Genomic DNA, 19,357 nt, shown 5'->3' on the forward strand with positions numbered 1-19,357 from the left:
TTAGTGTTGCTGAGAAAATTTATTGGAAATATTTTATTTTCAAATTTATTTGGAGATAATTGTTAAAAAATAAGTGGAGTTGTTGGAATATTCCTGAAATTGATTACAATAAAAACCGTTTAATAAGATCTAAATCAAAATTAAAATATCTTTAATTTTGCACATACATACACATACATACACATACATACATACCAACATATAGCAACACATATATACACACAGTTACACGCAAACACACACACACACAAGTATGCTAAATGATGTTTGCTCAAGTATTGCTCACCACGTGACTAATCAAATATCAACGAAGAACAATTACATGCCACGTGATTATCACCCATCCGTATCGACAACCAACTAATCAAACAAGCATCCAACCAAGCATCCAGCCATTCATCCATCCAACCAACTATCCAACCAACCATCCAACCAACTATCCAACCAACTATCTAACCATCCAACTATCTAACCAACCACGTAGCCAACTAATCAACCAATTAGTCAACCTATCAATCAACCAGCTAATCAATTTATTAATTGATCAGTCGGTCAGCCAATCCGCCAACATATCAGCCATTTAGTCAGCTAGCCAATCAACTGTCTTATCAATCAGTCAACCAACCAGTCACCCATCAGACCAACCAATCGACTAGCCAACCAATACTCGAACTGACCTACCAATGGATCAACCAACCAACCAATCAGCTAGCCAACCAGTCAACCGATACACGACCAACTCATTTGTTTGTTTATTTAAGATACGTGGCATTGGGCAATCTCAGATCCCACAACGATTAAGTTGTCATGCTAACAATTAACCAATAATTATCCAATGCAATGGAATGAATGACCGAACGAACGAACGAACGAATGAATAAATGAACGAACAAATGGATGAACCAACGAACGAACAAACAAATGATTGAATGAATACTTGAAGAAAATAAATGAATAACTAGACAAACAAACGAATGAATGAAGTTGGAAGTAAAATGAAAAGAATTGTTTCAAACGACTGTTGGCTTCATCAAGTTGTAATCATATCAAGTATTATATAGTTTTGTATCGACTGTTGCACTTGAGTTACTACTCTAAGCTGATTTGAATAGCAGCAGCAAAATTCATCAAATAATAAATAATACCGCCCTCAAACAATTTGATTGCGTAATGTTTGTTATGTGTAATAATTAACATGTATCTAAAAATAAACAATCATTAACATAATATCCACATAACATCAACATAACATCAATATAACATAAACATAGCATTAACATAACAATAACATTAACATAACATTAACATAATATCAGAATAACATTAACATAACATCAACTTAACATCAATATAGCATTAACATAACATTAACATAATATCAACATAGCATTAACATAATATTAACATAACATCCACAACCATCAACATAACATCTACCCATATAAGTATATCCAAAAATTATCAACAACCATTTTCAGTTGAACGCCACAAAGAAATAAGCCAAATGCAGCCACAATCAAAATGCAGTCTATCAAGACAATTTTTGACCTGACATATCTAATGAAATAAATAATATACAAAGTTTTTTCAAACAAACATACAAATCTTAGACAATCATAGTGCAGTGAATGATTTGAAAAAACGAAAACATTCAAACACACATACAAACGAACAACTCACTATTACAAGTTCCACACACAACACAAGTTTAAATAATTCAAAGAAGCGTATAGCATGAAATTACATACATATGTATGCGCGTGTAGGTACCATATAAACATATATTATATATATATATATATATATATATATATATATGACTTATACTTTACACATATAAAAAACACACACACACAAACACAGGCAAAAGCACATGTATAAACATAGCGATACAGTGATGATACATAGAGCCTCAGTGATACACACAAGTGGTTTGAGTAGTTGTAATGACGTCAGAAGCACGTAAACAAGAACGTCATCGGTTGGGAATAAATAGAATTGTGACACTGACGTATTGTTTACATTAATTGTTTCAATAGATGGAGTGTCATAACAACACGTGTTTGCAATCCGGCTCGCGTGTTTTACTGTTTGTTGTATCGTCTGATTGATGTGGCGGGAGATATTCGGGGTGGTAAACGCTGACTGCTGTGATCAGACAGACGTCTCCGAACTTTAATTTCAGCACCACTGACGGAGTATTTTAGTAACACTTTAACATTTCTCCAGCAAAACATTTATCTTTAATGTTTTTTACTTCAACAATCTTTTTATATTGTAACAATGAATTATTTAACGTACTAGTCTCAATGTCGTCATTATTAAAGTGATAAAGTTTTCACCACAGGTAGCAGTATTTTAACCATCACAGTGACCATTTCGGTGAATAAGGGAACAATTAATGCAGTAGTTTATAAAATCTACCAAATCTAACGCTATAAATTTTGTAAATTTCATATATATGAATGACAATGAAATTAGTAACAGTTTTACGCTGTTACAATCATCATCATCATTATCATCATAATCGTCATCGTCATCACCATCATCATTTTTGTACCGTGTGAAGTAAAACCTATCGTAATATTCATCAAAAATTGAAGGCTGCCGAATGAATTGTGCACTGGCGAACGAGATGTGAAATATCTGACACCGGTCACTCGGGTAGGTCCTCTCCGTGTTTTACGTCTACACCGCAGTGCCCCTGCCCAGTGTAACTTAAATAACGTGAAGTATCCACCACAATTTACTGCTTGTTAAATTACAAAATTTCTTCACAAAAATTGAAAATAATAATGAAATTTACATCAGAACAATTTTTGACAGCAATTAATGATGTCGTTTTGAAGTAACAGGAAAGCAATTTAACACTGGTAAGTTTTTGAAAATGAGCTGAATAAAAAAATATGCATAGAATATAACAACTACAGTTTCACTTGAAAGTATTTGAATAAATAAACTCTAGATAACAAGTATTGAATTAAAAATTGTAATTCGTTTTATTATATAAGGGAAACGTTATTGAAGTTAACTCAAACGTAAGTAACGATTGATCTTGAATTTGTAGTGGCAATGACGTTTGCATTTCTGTAGGAGTCTCGGTGGCGTTTGACCCTGACCAGGAGTGGCACGTACATGAGGGTGCACAGGCAGCAGGTGGCTGTGATGAAGAACATAAGATAGAACGGGGTTGTCCTGGATAAAATGAATCCACAAATCCAGGAAAAGGAAGCGTATCCAATCCCAGCACAGCAAACTGCCAATCCCAAAGACCTGAATGACTTGGCTAGGTACGAATTTACGCGAGAAAAACCTGCTGGCAATATGGGACTTAAGAAAGCCGAAAATGCAGCTAAACAGAAGAGGACCATATTCTCAGATTTGTCAAAATACGCAGATATGATGGCCGAAGCAACAACGTTTGTGGCAAGGCACACGGCGATGATGGCGTTCGAGGCGTAAGCGTGCAGAAATGAAATGGATAAAAATCTTCCAACAACAAACATGCACGTGAATATCGAGTAAACTGAATAGTTATCTATGGTGTATTGTAATTTTTGAGTTGAAAATATCGTATTGATGTGACAAAGAAATTTTGCTAGGATCGATTCTAATCCAAAAGCAAAGAAGAAATGCACATAAAGAAACATGAGAACAGCCGCATCAAGAATGTTGTTGTTGGAAAACCACTGTTTCACGCTCAGACGTCGCGTCTTTTCTCCGCCATTTATGGCGTCATTTGTGACTTCTCTTTGATCGGACCATGTTTCACCACGCTTCAAACTTAGTTCTACCGATCTGTTGACTCTGTGGAAATCTTCGTATGAAAGTCCACTGCTTTCCTTCTGCTTTTTTTTTGAGTCCAAGCAACTTTCACTACAAGAATTCTCCGTCTTCGTTGAATCATTGCAAAAACAAGACCAAAATGACATGAAGACAAAAGATAGACAGCATATAATGAAAATTAAAATTTGTATGAAATAAACTTCCGTGCCACCATCGGCTGAGGCACCGCGTGAATGAGCGGATGAGTCGTTGAATGAAATAGAGTGTATGAAGTCTTCGAAGGTCGTGTTACCGACGTTCTCCAGCGAAATGAATGATGTTAAATAATACTGCGACAACTGCACCGCCAACATTCCACCGATTGAATAGGAGATGAAAAACAGTTGAATAACCACGGACGCTGACGATTCAGGCCACAAGTGTAACAGTTTCAGTCCACCTTAATAATAAATATTGAATATGTTTAATTACTTTACAACTTTGTAGATAGAGAAAAAAAATTTTAAATTAAAAAAATATCTTACAAACGATTATCATTCCTTTTCCAAAGCCACTGACAAAACTTGATATTTGAAAGCAAACAAAGTTGGCGGTACAGGGAAAGAGTGACATGAAGATTGCTCCAACCCCAAAGCAGAGGTGACTACAACAGCACGGGATGATGGCGCACATGAGAGCACCCGCAAAAATACCTGCCCCATCTATCATCCACACTCTCGAGTAGGATTCGATATTCAGATCGAACTTTTCCTTCCAGTGGTCGAAAGTCAGGCCCGGTATGACTGAAACGAAACCCTGTCTCGATGTAGCCAGTGTAATAATGTTATTAATAATCTAAAAATAAATATCAAATAAAAACATATTTATATGAACATTGATGCTCTTCTTTTATGTGAAATGTTAATGTTATGTCATTATTAATTGACGAAAAAATTCAAAGATCAATCAAATTTGAATTTTTGAAAAGAAAAACTTGCAGCCAAGCAAGTGACAATCAAGGCGACTATGGTGGCACATAAGAGACATTTATTTTCTTGGATGGTCTTTTCCACTTTGGATTTTTTGCTAAGCTTAGCCTCTTTCTTTTTTCTTTCCTATCATTTAAAGAATGTTTCACTATTCTAAATTTTCATCGATGAGAAATTTTTTTGCAAACTATTATTGAATTCTTAATTAGTGTCATAACTCAAAAAATTTTCGACAGCAAGATTTAGAAAGAAGAAAAAATTCACCTTGGTGCTGGTGCCTGGCGGCTTGATTTCGTGGATGGCAAACTCGGCCTCCTGCTCCATTTCAAATGTGTACACCAAATTAAAGCAAACGTGATTTAAACTCTGCAAGACACTACTCAGTAACTATTAGTTGAACTAAAAAAAATTCTAATAACAAATCCGATACGGGTAGACGGTGTGTAATATATAATCATCAAAAGACAAATACATAACGTGTAGATGAGTTTGAACGTGATGCGATTGTTTTGCCGTTCGATTCAACTAAATATATCTCATATACTACGTTATTATTTTCATAGAATTCATCATCATACAGCACAAATGTAACCGAATTTAGCTGATGTCAGCTGCGTTTAACATGGCGGACAGAACTGAACAACAAGTAATTACAATGGTTTAAACAAAATAAAATACACCTGCAACTAGTTCAATGTTAAAGTGTGTGTGTATGTGTGCGTGTGTGCGTATGTGTGTATTGAACATCATGTCAAACTCAATTCACAACTTACAACGTAACAAAAAAATATACTACCGTGTCAATTTAAAAAAAGTACTACGTTAACTGCATTGTTAACAATAAAATCAATAATATCATTATTAGTAGTAGAAATAATGGCAGAATAATAATAATAATTACAATAATAATAATAACAATAATAATAATGATCATAGATGTGAGAAGAGGCAGAGAGGATGTTGTTTAATAGTATAGTATTGTAATAATTGAGGCTGCCTGCGTGGAATGAGCCACATACATTGGAGATTGTATTTGACATATACACTACACACGAACAACAAACATGCACACGAACACGTGCAAAAACATGCACACAAACATGCACACAAACATGTAAGATACAAACCTGCAAACGATGAATCCATTTGTAAGATAACTTATTATTTTCTACAATACAACTTTACAATCGTTAATGGAGTTATTTGTAGGACTTGTTTTGTTTGAACCTACGCATCATTTTAGTCATTCAACGAGGATTTTATTTCGTTTATCAAATAAAAATCTGTTAACTACATAAAATATAACCTCGAATGATTAAATTGACTTGTTCATTGAATACTTTATTTCGATTTTATCATTCGTATGTTTTTTGTTTAAACAAATTGTTATGCCTGAATATTTTCTTTCAAACTTTCGCTTTCAAAACTTTGATCGTCAACGCTCTTCCCTACTTCATCTCCATCATCCTCATCAAATATGTATCCACTTTTCACGGGAGCCTCTATAGATTTGTACTGCAAGGTCATCGGCATTGTAAATATCTGGTTGGATTTCAGTTATATTCGTCATTCAACATCGGTTTTTGTGTTGTAAATAAGTAAGATTCAATTTTGTAAGTTTTTAATACGGTTGACAGCGAAAAAATATTATTTGTGTTTTTCTTTAAATGACTGATTTGACTTCTCACCACTAAGAAAAAAATAGGACCAGAGAAATAAAATATGGTGTTGACGCAGGCACTGAAGTGCGAATCCATGGCATCAAAACAGGACAGGCAGTCACATGAATAACCAGTGGCTGAACCGTCGGAATGTTTCACAACTTTTACACAGCATTCCTTAAATTAGTTTGTATATGGAGCCATACAAACATATTTAAAGTAGAAAAAATGTACAAAACTTTTGATTTGAAAATATACCCCCAAAAAAGCTGCACACTGCTAACGGAATAATGTAGGTGTGCAATTTTTGTGTTATGAAATTTGACAGACTTTGCACATTGGATGATCATCGTAAAGCATCATTCGCGTAACGTTGTCGAACCCGCAGCAGCCAAGCTCTTTTTGAAAGGTTTTCTTTTCGTTCATCGTCGAATGAGCCCAGGATTCTTCATCAACAAAAATATGGGTGTAGCAATTTTTGTGACTGTATACACTTACAACTAATTATATATTCATCATCAATTTAGTATTTAGTTAAATGAAAATAAAAAGGGATTAGTGATTAAATGTTATTTAATACACAAAACAAGAGACATAAGACACTGTTGTAAGTTGGTAACAAACGCGTAAGTACAGAGTTGATGACATAATCTCATGTGGGTTACCTTCTAAAATTTGTTTTCGAAAGATTTCATTCATTATCCACGACATGCCAAACAATGTTAAAAACGTCAAAGCCATCAAAACCAGAAAGATCAGGTACTAATCAGTAAATTCTGTTAAGAACTATTAAACGTTTTCACTTTGGTAAAAAAATTATTAATAAAAATTTTTATGCTAAATCATCATTATCATCGTCGCATTATTATAACCTGTGTTATAAGTGTTATAAACACGCGACGACCCAATCAGTATGCTGCTTCCAAACGTTTTTTCTGACGCCCAAATTGAAATTGATATCAGCTCGCTCAAGTCTTTAGTCGCAATATCCAGCTGAGCAGAGTCTGATTATTTTCAGCTTTGAATTTGAACATTGTGATAAAAACATGACGTAGTCAACTGAGTATGATGCATACGTTTCTAAAAGGATACAGTGTAAATCATGCATCTATTTCTGTAGACGACAACATGCATGCCAAACAAGGCAGTGACCATGATCAGACTGGCGAGTATGAACGACAGACCGAATATCATTAAACTGTGAGTGGGTGACCGGTAGGACTGCGCAGAACCTAACCCAATCACAATCAGCCCCGTTATCTAGAGTGTTCGTTAATTTAAAATGTTTAAAAATTGATACGCTGTGCGGTTTTGATCAGCTATCAAAATACTGAAACTGCAAACGCTGAAAATTGATTTCTATTTATCGCTTTGTTCAGAGAATAATTATCTTTTGTTAATCTCCAAAAAAATTTCATTGAAATTCCAGCAACAAAAATCAGTCCTCTAGAAAAAAATTTAGCCAAAAAACTTACTAAGTTAACTACCAATAAAATTTTTGTTAAATAAAACATAAACACGATCGAATAAAATTTAAAATAAATAAAATGAATACGAAATACACAAATGAACGAACTTACGATAAGACCTTGGTTTATAACTGTAAGAGTGAGTCTATAAAAGCCGAAATTAAATTTAATCTCCATATCGAGTAGTTTGAAAAAAACGTTGCTGAGATCCAAAGAAACGCAAAAATTTCAAAAAATTGAATTCGTTTACTTATCTGAATTCTTGTTGTCTTGGTAGATGCCATAGAGATGATAAAGCAAAAAAATGTTCGAACCGAAACGCCAAATTTTCAAACTTACCAACCCAATTACGATTAAAAAAGTTCAGAAAGGAAACCCGCTCCAATTTAGCTGGTCGGCCACCGAACGGACAATTGAAGCTTAGGTTTATGTTTATTTCAGTAAAAAAGTTTATAACTGAACAATTAAAAAAAAAGTAAAACATATACAAAAAATAAATGACAAAAATAAATAAAAATCTAAAAATATCAAAGAAATTGTACACGATAAATGGCGGATCATATTGAGAGAAGAGAGGAACAGCGGAGACACAAGCCAGCTTGATGGTGGCCATCTGAAGTCAATCTCCGACATCGTGAACATTTTTTCATTGCAGGTTTTTTCAACGTCAGTTCGAAACTGGTATCATTGACGTGGAAAACTGAATTGAAGTTCAAACATCACGTAAATTAAAATTTGCTGAAAACCTAAAAAAACTGTTTGTGACACCTTGATGCTTGTGCATTTTAAGTAAACTTTCATGATCAGATTCAGCAGGATGATTAGAGGAAAGAGATTTCAGATGGACATCGGCAGTGAGCATCAACTCAGCAAGTGGAGATGTGTAGGATGGACCAGCATGTGAACTATTTATGACCTGAAACACAACAATTTGAAATCAGTACTTCATTCGCCAGAAAAACGTTTTAATACAAATAAAAACGAATTGAAAAATACCTTTAAACTATCCAATGCGTGACTGTTAGTCGATATTTCAAGAACGAAATCTCCTGGTTTGTCAGTTCCAAGCATCTGAAAAAGACCTTCCCGTATTGATAAAACGACATCATAATGTTTGGCTAGCGATTGGTCAGACCACAGTGGTGTTATCCAATCAGATGTTTTGAACACGCTACTATTCACTGAATGATTAAATACAAATTTAAAAAAAATAAATGTCAAAACAAGACAATAATGATGCGCTCGTAAGTAAATGATTTAATGAATAAGTGCTAGCGAAGTAAGTGTTAATAATACACAAAAAACCTTTGTCAAGTGGGTGGTACATGAAAAGTTCTTCAGCAAAATGTGGCAAAATGGGAGCAAGTAGCAAAGTGAGTGAGTACAGTGTGGTCATCATCGTACGTTGGCATGACGACCTACCAATCTCATCGCCACAATACAATCTGTTCACAAAGACCATCAACAGATAATAAAAACGCCAGTACAAATACGTCAAACAAACCATAACACGCATCACACACACGCACAAAAAGACAACCAACCTGTCTTTGATGAAATGGCAGTAGAACGCAGAGAGCTGAGATGATGTGAACCAGTCGATCAGTCGAACAACCCTCGAAAAGTTGAACTCTTCATATGCTGCTGTCACCTTCAATGCATACATACATTTATGTTCAAAGTATAACTTTCATTAGTTGTCTCAAAACTACTAACATTATTTGATGTTTTAATGTTCCTGGAGTTATGTTGAGTTGCGCGTTATGGAATAACAATTATGATTATTTATTCATTCGAAGCCAAAACAAAACAAAATACAATACAATATAGATTTAAGGATTACAACAATTTAAAATTAATAACAAAACAAAAAGATGAGCAACCTGCAGAACGAGATCATGTAATAGATGCAACATGTAGCGATCATTAGCATGCAGTTGTTTCAGCTGGTTCAAGTCGACAACAACATTCATCATGCTGCTAACTTTGTAGTCGTACAGACTTCCAACGAGATATCTCAAAGACTTTCTCAACTATCAAACATATCAATACTGCGCAATCACTACTGAATTTTTTGAAAACATTTCTGCTAATACAAAAAAAAGTAAAACAGCGTAACCTTAAAACTATGCAAAAAACAAACAACAACATCACTACAAACAACAACAAACGAGTCGCAAACACGCTAAGTACAGAAACTACATTGACGAAAGGCACAAGAATAACATCATTGTAAAAACATCACGACGATGTCCACCTTAAATAACCGTTGATGGTGGTCAGCGAGCGTGTTTGGTCCCATGCTGACAGCAACATCCAGTCCGGAGTGAGCCGCCCACAACCTCATCACATCCACTCCATATGCTGGTGTGTTCTGGAGGTACATTTTTATATTTTTACATCTGCAACATGACATTATCTCGCTTGAAATGACAAAAAGATTAAAAAATATTAACAATTTTTTCCAACAAGAGCAAATGAAAAGACAAATAGGAAGATTGAAATAGGGAAACAAAGTAGTTAACACGTGATCAATACAATCATCATAAATATCAAAGTAACGTGAAATTAAAAATATGGCTGATTTGTGAACTGCTTGAAACCGTCCAAAATGAAACTACAACACTACAAAACCGTTTCAACAACACCGCATCACATCACAACCTCAGATCACATTGTACCGCATCACAACATCGGATCACATCACAACCTCAGATCGCACTACATAACACCAGCAGCAACGACAACCTGCCCGCCATCAACAACAACTTGAGGATCAACAACGTTGCCCAGAGACTTCGACATCTTCCTTCCGTTCTCATCCAGAACAAACCCATGCACCACAAGCTTTCTGGCCGGAATTATTTTAAAAATACGTCCAATAAACACGTAAACAAAAGTTTTGAGGAATAAATTGAGAGTTGTTTCATTATTGTATCATAGAATGTGATGATACTCACATTGTCGTCATCAACATTATTCAATCGACCCTAATAATAATAGATATATTTATTACAATAGATAAATTTAAGGCGAAAAACTTGGAAGAACAAGACCACAAAAAAAGGAGTACTTGAACGGAGGTCGTTGTTGGATGGCCATGGAGGTGAGCAAGGATGACATGAACCAACCGCCAAACTGATCCAACCCCTCCATATAAACATCGGCCACTTGCACCTTCATACCTGCGATGAGTTGATTGTTTCAAACACGCAATTGAAGCTACTGACTGAATTATTTTATAAAAGCCAAAACAACATTTTCTAACATTTACTCAACTTACATGCAACAAAATTTGCACAATTTCCATTAAATCAAAATTATCATTATGTCAAAATTATCATGATAACAAAACTACAGTTATATCAAAATTATCATCGCGACCATCACAGCAATCGTAATTTAGTATCACAATTATGAGTGAATAAAAAGACGTGCCTTGAAGTACAGCAAACCAGGAGACTCCACTGTCGAACCATATATCCAATATGTCCTTGCCTTTCTCAAGAGATGAACATCCACCTTCTAAGCCGTCCTAAACATTAACACCCCCACGATCATCATCATTGTTACTGTTGTTATTATAAATCATAACCATCATCAATATTTTCACTGGCAACATCCTTTCATCATCTCTATCATCATCATCTAACTTCTCTTATCATCAGCAGAGCATCATCATCAGTGTTTCCATGATTTACCAATAACATTACATAAAATGACACTAACACACGTGACATGGTAACATGACATGACTCAACAAGCACGGTATAACACAGCACGATCCATGCCTACCCAGCAGGCGAGCAAGCACCTTGCCACACACACACACACACACACACACACACACACACACACACACACACACACACACACACACGGACCGGGCTGATGACATGTTTGGGCAGCAGTTGATCAGTGGACATCTCCCACCAGCAATCACTCCCATGCTTCTCAAACAATGATTTCAAGTGTTCGATGGACGCTCTGAACATAATCACGCATATTCACGTTGTGATTTGTTGTTAATTATTTAAAAATTGGCAAAATTTAGGTATAAATCTACAACAAATAAATGAAATACCACGGAAATTAATACTTATGCCTAGTGGAATATAATGATAAAAATTAACTAAAGTATCAACATAAAAAATGATGGAAATCTAATAAATGCTGACACCTGGAAATCAAAGGCTTCTTGTCCTTCCCCCAGTAAAAAACTGGAATGGGAACTCCCCAGACTCTCTGCCTCGAGATGCACCAATAATCCCTCCTCTCCAGTTGAGCTATCATACCCGCTGCTGACATGTTGGGGTGGATGCAAACGTCTTGCATGGCATCCTTTATGAAAGAAATTTAAAAACCTTCAATAACAAAATTTTCATAATTTTTAAAATAAATTATGGTTAAATGTCGACAATGTTGTATAAAGCACAGCAAGCACATGATCGACATCGCATCACCGAATTGGTGCCAGTTTTCAATCCAATTTATTCAATTTTTATTCAATCATTCAAACTTTTTTCTACTCAAGTTCATGCCATTGCATACCAAATCAAAAACTATGCAGCATTAAAAACCCCAGAGCTAATTAGAAATCTTATTGAACTTATATTGTAGAAATAAAACTTTGTGTCAGCACAACTTGAGCACACAACCAGCAAGCAAATCAAGATTTTGTACAAACAATATCTGCTTAAGAAGCAAGGTACGCAACTTCAACCGTCTCTGCTGACCTGCAGAGAAGGTTGAAGTTGCAGAGACCTTGTTTAATAAGCTATCTTATTTCTCAGATCAAACCAAAAATTATCTGAATGAAACTATATCCACTTCAAGACTACTCAGATTTTCCTGTTATCAACCATATTTCACTACTACATATTGTGTACGTACATCTTTCAAAATAAGCAACAAAAAATTTTCCTTTGTAAGTACTAGGATGTGTACAAAAAACAGCTCTTAAATAGAAATATAAAAAAAGCAACAGGTAAAAAATAACAAAACTAGTTCCAACATAACAGTGAGATAGTTGAGATCCATTTAAAATCAATCAATGCAACAAGTTTTTGTAAGCTAAAAATTCTAACAATGGCTTTCTGTTTGATTTTGTTGGTATTGATAAACCACTGTTTGCTGGCCTTGATGATGATTGGCTGTTTAGTCCTCCAATCATATGGATAAGAATGTGTCAACATAGATTTGTTAATGATCATATCTTCATAATCTTTCAAGACTGGAGATTAAAGAAAGAAATATAAATGAATAAAGAAAATTTAGTTGACAGTAAGTAACCCTAACAACAACTAAAGCAAAATTGTCTCAAAAACGAAGTTCTAACCTTGCTGGTTACCCTCTCCAAGAACTGGCAGTCCCTGCAGATGTTTGTAACTGCAGTCTGCATCTCCCATGTATTTGCCATCATCATCCACGTGACAATCCTTGTGAAAGGTAGTAAAATTATGACAAAATTTAGGCCTAAAATTAAAAAAATGGTAAAACAAACTATCTTTATGTTACAAATTCATATTAATATATGCTGAAGATGAAAACAAACCATGGGTAAATTGAATTTTAAGGCAACTTGAAAATCTTCTACACCATGCGCTGGGGCGGTATGGACCAATCCTGTTCCTTTATCACTGGTCACGTGATTGGCAGGTAGGAAGGGACATACATTTTGATTGGTTGAAATGTATGTCAAAGAATTTAAATCACTGCCTTGTGTGTGTGATTAGTGATTATTATACAAACAAGTTTTATTGCATGGGAAACTTTTGTAAAATGAAAAATAAGCAACATTCTGAAAATGTTTATCAAATTTAACATCCAGTGTTGAATACACGAAAATATAAATTATATCTTGAAATAGAACGAAAAGCGTGCAAAGCATGTAAATAATGAGGAATATTTAATTATCAAAGGCAAAAATTTAAAGCACCCATGAATTCAGACACGAGTTGCAACTTGTTTCCATTCAGTATTTCCTCAAGTCGCTGTTGGAACTTGTTGCCAACAACAAACAACTCACCCCTGTCACTTCTCAGACAACAATACCTGCATGTATGTTGAACAAACTTCAAAAATTCATACAAAAACATTAAATTTTATCATCATTTTCAGGCTTGTAACTCAGATTATCACTGATAGACAAACAAATGCTTGATGGGAAGACTTCATCATGCATTATCAGGCTCACATTGTAGGAACAATAATTTTCAAAAATAATTAATGTTTTTTTAAAATGTCAGGAAAACCTCAGTTTGCCTATTTTTTTAGTTTGTGCATAAGTATCAAATGTTACTAAACATTTACCAAATAATTATTTTACCCAGTTATCCAGTTTCAACATTACCACACACATATGAACAGTATTTCAGAAACAGTTAAGAAAATAATTTAAACCAGCACTGTACACCTGACACCTTCTCCATAGCAGATGGCCTTGTTGAATGGCAGTGTCCATGGTGTTGTGGTCCAAACAACTGCGTACACTTTGTCTAGTGCACCTATCGACCAATTTGTTATTTATATACAGGTGGTAGAAAATTATGATTAAATTGTATAAAAAAATTGCCAAAAATCACATTTATGGTTGAGGAGAGCATGAGGAAAGTTGTTGATCTGAAATTTGATGTAGACTTGAGTACTGATGTGATCATCTCTGTATACAATTTCAGACTCTGCCAATGCTGATCTATGTTAAACAATGTGAGAACATGTATTCAGTCGACTTTTCCCTTGTAATAAGGGTTATATATAATCATAATTATCAGTTTTAACAAATAAAACAAACTTGGAGGAAGGTGACCAAAATATTGGCATGTATTCTTGATAAACTAAACCCTGAATATTAAAATTCATTTAATATTATTTGGCTTGACCAGGTATTATTAAATTAAATGTAAAACAATTTTATACAGAAATAAATTTTCAAAAAAAAAAGGTTTAAATTTGTCAAATGATAAGAAATAAAATGAAAACCAAATATCTACAAATCATTGAGAAACCTGTTCATAGAGTTGATAGAATGCCTCGAGTTGGAGAGCCTCATACTTTGGATCAGTTGTGAAGTAACAGCCATTCTGCCAATCTGCCATCACAGCCCACCTCTTAAAAGCATCCCTCTGAAGGCCTGATGCATTTTCTGAATATTCCCTCGCTTTCAAATCAATCAAATTTCTGCTATTTAAAAAACAAAATCTATCCTAATGTTTCTACTACTGTCATTATAATGTTCTCAGATTTTGAGAGTATCAAAATATTAATGGATAAAAATAAATAAATAAATGTGAACAATGTAACAAAATTAATAAAATAAGGCTAAAAAAAATAAAATGTTCACAAAATAACTAAGCCATGCTGATTTGAAATAAACTTTAGAAACAAATGGCAATGTTTCAATTTTTTACAAAAGAAAATTTATATGAAGAAAGAAATCTAACCAATTTTTCTAATTTCGAGGGGGTTTAATTTGTCTTGTTGTTGGATTGCTGCAAGAGCTTTTTGTTCAATGGGAGTTCCATGGCAATCCCAGCCAGGCACATAACGCACTTTGTAGCCTCTCAACAACTTGTAACGGTTCGTTATGTCCTTTAATATCTGTTTTTTTTTAAATATAAAGTATAGAAAGATAGAGGCTTACAACTCCAAAACTTTTGCATGAAGTTTTATTTTTATGATACAATACACTCGCATATAAAAATTAAAAAGATTTAAACAAAAACCATATCAAACCTTTAGTTAAAATTAGATTAAGTAAAAATTTGAATAGCATTTGATTGAATGAGATGATTGAATGATTAGATTATTATTGGAGCAAACTTTATTTAACGCGTGCCCAACATGGGGTTGACCATTGGCGTATGGAGGACCATCATGAAAAACAAATTGCTTGGAGCGATCCTGCAGAAGCTGCCACTTGTACAGCCCATCAAATCCACATTTCTATTCAAAGTTGTTCAAACATATTAAATTAAACTTTTCAATTACAAATTGTTTTAAGAAACATAATCATTGTACCTTCTGAATTTCTTTTTCTCTTGCACAAATCAATGATGACTCCAAGGAGAGTGGAAAACTTGTCTTCGGTGTTTTTACGGTTGAACTGAAGGACGTCTTTTTAGTTGAATATAATGCACGACATGATCGCAGCGAACAGAACGTAAAAAGTAAATTAGTTATTGGCCTGATAGGACGGGCCTTGGAAATGGGCATGTTATTTTAAATATCGCTGTCAGCTCTGTTTACATAGAACTCAAAGAATTGAAAATTCCAATTAAAACGTTGCATTCTTTAAAATGTTCCGGCCCGACACGAAGGTGATAACACGGCTACTTGTAACAACAGATGCAACTCTATAAGTATTTGCAGATATTTAATTCAATACATTTATTAATCACCGCATTTATTTACGAATTTTTATAGTGTTGCAACATTGAACTTTATATGGATATATATCCATGGAACTATATAGTTCAGTGTATCGCAGTTGCAATTACAATCATCGTTTTTCGAACACAGTACTCCAACTTACAGGTTTAATATGAAAATCTTGTCTCTGCTTTTAATTTTTTATCATACCCAGAGCTCTGTTTACATTTTAGCTGCCTCGGTGCACTGACGTGCTACCTTACCATTCAAACGTATTATTACTCCTAGATCTGTTCTATATACATTTTCCTTATTGCTCGCTCCCATACTACGACTGGTTTAACTTTTCCCATACATTCTAATCTAAGATTCGCAAATATTTGGCTAATCGATAAAACTTTCAACTTTCTCTAAAATTTAGCTAACCTAATGTATATATAATACGTAGTCCCCTTTCATAGTTTCATCACCGTTAGAATATATAGTAGGAATATGACAACGTGTCAAAATAATTTTAGACTTACACGATCTTCAAAATAGTTTTAAAGAACAAATAAACAAAGAAAGATTTTTGTTAAAAAATGTACATCAACTTTATTTCTTTTTTTATTTGGCTAATCGATAAAACTTTCAACTTTCTCTAAAATTTAGCTAACCTAATGTATATATAATACGTAGTCCCCTTTCATAGTTTCATCACCGTTAGAATATATAGTAGGAATATGACAACGTGTCAAAATAATTTTAGACTTACACGATCTTCAAAATAGTTTTAAAGAACAAATAAACAAAGAAAGATTTTTGTTAAAAAATGTACATCAACTTTATTTCTTTTTTCGTTCTTCTTTTGCTTTTTCAATTTTGGCAATTTCAGCTTGGAGTTCTAATAATGCCAAATCAGGCACATATCTATAATCCTCTTCCTCTTCTGTAGGCTGAAAAGGGCAAAATAAATTTGGTTTAAAATTATGTATAAAAATCAAACTTTAAAATTTAACTCGTAACAGTAAGTAAACTTTTGCAATGAGTCGAAAAACTAGCCCTTGTTCCGACCTCATAAATTTATCTGCCTAAGAATACGCCTGAGTTAAAAAGCTGTCACTGACTATTGTTTACAGTTAGTTAGTGCCTTCAAATACGAAACTCAGGCTATTATCATACACTATATATTTTGAGTTTACGTGCATTGCATGTCATAGAGTGGATGATACAAATATCATTGGAAAATAAGTATAAAATTTAAAATATATGCACAATTGTTTCTCAACTTACTGGTGAAATCACTAAAGAAACCGCTGGAGGGAGATTCGTATTTAACACTTCAAAGAAAATAGGAGCTAACGTAGATGGCAAATCTGAAACCTATAATTATATTCATCCATTCATATACATTATGCAATAAATTTTAACAAAATTTGAAGTACAGCTTAATAATTTAGCTCTTAGATGGCATATCATTCAATTCAAAACCTAGAACTGTCTTTAAATTATATTATTTTCACGTTTATATATGTACGAATATATACAAATAAGGATGAAAAATATACATATTTCTGATATTGTATATCTGTCAACGATGAACAACAAGGTTAAAAAGAGCTGTGAATGTTTTTCTCCTAAGATTAAAGAAAATAAAGGAGTGAAATTCAGTAAAACGGTCACAAGGTTCAGTTGGTAGAAGTGCCTCTAAGTTCCCGTTGTTATTACGCGATGTCCGAAGTTCAAAAAACCATCACATTTTGGGAAAAGAAGATTTTCTTTCAGCAGCCCAAACATGGAACGCATTACCTGCTGATCTGAAGAGATTCAACACCATAAGTCAAACAGCGTCTACAAAATCACCTATTCAACTTTCCACAGAAAAAAAAATGGAGAAAGCTCGTCTAAATTCAACTCATGAGAGGGGCTAGGGGCTGTACAAGTTGCAATACGATATAATACGGGCTCGCTTGTGCGTGCATACATAATGTGTATGTGCGTCGTGTAGTGTGGACAGTACAGCCTTTATAGTACGAAACTTTAATTTACAAGGTATAGAATAACATTTAAGCAACTCTGCATTTGATTGAGCTGCATTATAAACGTTAAAAGATACTAAAAGAGTAACGTTTGAAAAGTTCTAATAATGATTTGCAACAAGTCATTGGAACAGAGCATAGAATACAATTTCCAAGATCAAGTCAATTTAGTCTCAAATAGGAGAAGCACTGAACTTTAGGGAGTAGAGGAATGAGACTGAGTGCAATCAGTGGACTGGGATAGCATTCGTTATAAAATTTTGGTATTCTCACAGGCACATGCACAACATAAAAAATATTATAAATTAAATATCCCCACAAAATACTAAATAGTATAAATTATATTTTAGTAAATGCAGGCCATATGAATAATAAATAAACTGTTCTGCAATGTTATCAAAGCACTCCCCTTACCTGAACAACCCTCTTGTATAATGCTAGATCATATTCCTTACCAACTTGGGATGTGTTAGGCTTATATATCTGTACTTTAGTTGTTCTTGCAGGCACTGCATATCTTATTATTAAATTTTAAATTGTTTTATTTCAACAATTATTTTGTATTTTAACGGTTTATATGTTATGAAAAAAACATGTCACTTACACCATTGACTGGAGACCAAGATGTTTTGATTTGTTGTCTATATATTTTGCAAATGATTCTACAATGACAAAATCATAGCCCTCCAATCTTATAGATAAGTTTGTATACATGGGAGTATCTTTTTTTTCATCCTGTGACAGTGTTGAAACAACAAAAACAGTTTAAAAACAAAATTAAGTATGATGAATTTTTAAAATATTAAATACTAACCAAAAATTCTGGTTCGTACAAAGAGTAAAATCTGGACATGGGTCTAAAAACATAAAATGACAAAATTATTAATATAGAAATTTTTAAATTTAAAAAAAATTTATTATATAAATAAAATAGATAAAAAATGAAAGAATAAGATTTAAATGATAAGTTATTAAAGGTTTACCTCAAAAAGCTGGAATTCAATTCACATTTACAAATAGATGGTAACAGTTTTGAGAAAATGGTGAACATGCTGAAAATAATTTAAAAATATAAAATTCAAAGC

At 33.7% G+C, this 19,357-nt stretch overlaps 4 protein-coding genes across 4 annotated transcripts; all 4 read right to left on the reverse strand.

Annotated features, from left to right (window-relative positions):
• Positions 1-3,032: 3,032 nt before the first annotated feature.
• HELRODRAFT_162488 (hypothetical protein) lies at positions 3,033-5,078 on the reverse strand (the record flags this gene model as incomplete). Its single annotated transcript, XM_009024678.1, has 3 exons — positions 3,033-4,225; positions 4,311-4,620; positions 5,019-5,078. The coding sequence occupies 3 exons, from the start codon at positions 5,076-5,078 to the stop codon at positions 3,033-3,035; spliced, it is 1,563 nt and encodes a 520-aa protein (XP_009022926.1).
• Positions 5,079-6,140: 1,062 nt separating this feature from the next.
• HELRODRAFT_162489 (hypothetical protein) lies at positions 6,141-6,841 on the reverse strand (the record flags this gene model as incomplete). Its single annotated transcript, XM_009024679.1, has 3 exons — positions 6,141-6,296; positions 6,443-6,592; positions 6,746-6,841. The coding sequence occupies 3 exons, from the start codon at positions 6,839-6,841 to the stop codon at positions 6,141-6,143; spliced, it is 402 nt and encodes a 133-aa protein (XP_009022927.1).
• A 936-nt stretch (positions 6,842-7,777) lies between these two features.
• Positions 7,778-16,098, reverse strand: HELRODRAFT_188978 (hypothetical protein; the record flags this gene model as incomplete). Its single annotated transcript, XM_009024680.1, has 23 exons — positions 7,778-8,584; positions 8,653-8,800; positions 8,881-9,065; positions 9,190-9,329; positions 9,429-9,535; positions 9,768-9,917; positions 10,142-10,258; positions 10,633-10,734; positions 10,957-11,069; positions 11,269-11,419; positions 11,769-11,871; positions 12,065-12,225; positions 12,972-13,117; positions 13,223-13,322; positions 13,439-13,602; positions 13,823-13,938; positions 14,300-14,390; positions 14,469-14,578; positions 14,678-14,727; positions 14,892-15,043; positions 15,327-15,483; positions 15,706-15,828; positions 15,904-16,098. The coding sequence occupies 23 exons, from the start codon at positions 16,096-16,098 to the stop codon at positions 8,442-8,444; spliced, it is 3,024 nt and encodes a 1,007-aa protein (XP_009022928.1). The 3' UTR covers positions 7,778-8,441.
• A 980-nt stretch (positions 16,099-17,078) lies between these two features.
• Positions 17,079-19,125, reverse strand: HELRODRAFT_162491 (hypothetical protein; the record flags this gene model as incomplete). The annotated part of the gene is made up of 5 exons (XM_009024681.1): positions 17,079-17,189; positions 17,527-17,616; positions 18,687-18,789; positions 18,877-19,007; positions 19,087-19,125. 5 exons carry the CDS (start codon positions 19,123-19,125, stop codon positions 17,079-17,081), a joined length of 474 nt encoding a protein of 157 aa, XP_009022929.1.
• Between the last annotated feature and the right edge of the window lie 232 nt (positions 19,126-19,357).

The sequence above is a fragment of the Helobdella robusta genome (genome assembly GCF_000326865.2).
Source record: "Helobdella robusta unplaced genomic scaffold HELROscaffold_4, whole genome shotgun sequence".
Taxonomy (NCBI): Eukaryota; Metazoa; Annelida; class Clitellata; order Rhynchobdellida; family Glossiphoniidae; genus Helobdella; species Helobdella robusta.